Here is a 1,258-nt window from a genome sequence, read left to right as displayed (position 1 = left end):
GGCAGCCCTAGAGTCCCGTCCTGACCCACACCCACAGACAGCCCACCCCACATACCATTCTCAGCGCTGCGAAGTTTTTCCTCCAAGGCCACCCCACGGTGCTCCAGCTGATCCAGCTGGTGCTCGATGGCATCCATCTCCCCATAGATGTCTTCCTCGGGGATGTACTGATCTGTCTGCACCTGCCAAACCACAAGGCAGAGACTTCCATTACCATCAACCTCCAGTTTCCAGGGGTAATGCTAAGGCTGGTCAACACTAACGGGGGCGGGCGGACAACAGACCACTCCACTTAAGCGTGGATCCAAAATCCCCACCCCATTCTGGAGCAAAGGCAGACCATGGCACTGCCATCAATGGGGTCTCAGCCTAGACACCGCCCTCCCCAGCCACAGCCACCCGCTGCAATCCCTACCCCCACACACATCAGCAGGGTGCATGCACACAGCTATGGGCCCGGGCGATAGTACAGCACTGGCTTTTGCCCCCCTACTCCCAAGGGCCCTTTTACCTTGCGTTTGATCAGCGGGAAGCCATGACCCGGGGCAGGAGGACGCACTGGCTTGGAGCCCTTGGGAGGTTTCTTTGCAGAGGGGGAGGCAGCAGGTGATGGCTTCCGGTTGAAGGGGTTCTCTTTGCAGGAAGACTGGAGAGGGGGCACAAAATGAGATACGTGAGGGTCCCAGAAAGGGAAGGGATATAGCATCCCAACAGCTGGGACTGAGCAGACAGGGTAGCCCTAGGGTTTGTCCTACCCCACACCCTCCTAGAGGAGGAACACAGCACCGATCTCCGCCAGCAGCCTAGCCATGGAGCAAAAATCAGCTCTGCTCCTGTTTGGCATCAGCGCCCCAGCTTCTCTCTAAACAAACACACCGAATTATTTTCCTTCATGGTTGCCTTCCTATTTGCTCTGACCACACAACATCCTGCCTCTTCTCTAACACATGGGGCAGGCAGAGTACGAGCAGAGCCACCATCTAACGAGCACATGCCGGGGGCTTGCTTTCAGGGGATCCACCACCAAACCTACCTAAGGGGCAAGCCTAGACTCATGATCCCCACTCTGACCGAGTGATGGATGGGGAAGAAAAGCCCCCTGATCTGGATGGGAGGAAGGTCACCATCTCACCTTCAGCTGTGGCTTGGGCGAGGAGGGCGTCTTAGGGCTCCCAGCACCCCCATCTGAAGCCAAGAGGATGGGTGTAGGGCTAGCCCCAGCTGGAGGCTTGGGGGGCCGCCGGCCGGGGCGGGGGTT

General features: G+C 58.3%; 1 protein-coding gene across 1 annotated transcript in view; it reads right to left on the bottom strand.

The window, feature by feature from the left end:
• MICALL1 (MICAL like 1) overlaps nucleotides 1-1,258 on the bottom strand; it is a gene marked incomplete at its 5' end in the record, with an annotated part of 24,847 nt that overhangs the window by 13,020 nt on the left and 10,569 nt on the right. Inside the window, 3 exons of the mRNA XM_035903183.1 lie at nucleotides 56-182; nucleotides 512-646; nucleotides 763-766. Coding sequence (XP_035759076.1) covers nucleotides 56-182; nucleotides 512-646; nucleotides 763-766 — 266 coding nt within the window. The remainder of the gene's footprint in view (nucleotides 1-55; nucleotides 183-511; nucleotides 647-762; nucleotides 767-1,258) is intronic.

The sequence above is a fragment of the Egretta garzetta genome, unplaced genomic scaffold (assembly GCF_000687185.1).
Source record: "Egretta garzetta isolate BGI_Z169 unplaced genomic scaffold, ASM68718v1 scaffold51, whole genome shotgun sequence".
Classification (NCBI taxonomy): domain Eukaryota; kingdom Metazoa; phylum Chordata; class Aves; order Pelecaniformes; family Ardeidae; genus Egretta; species Egretta garzetta.
This window is presented reverse-complemented; position numbering and strand designations above follow the sequence as displayed.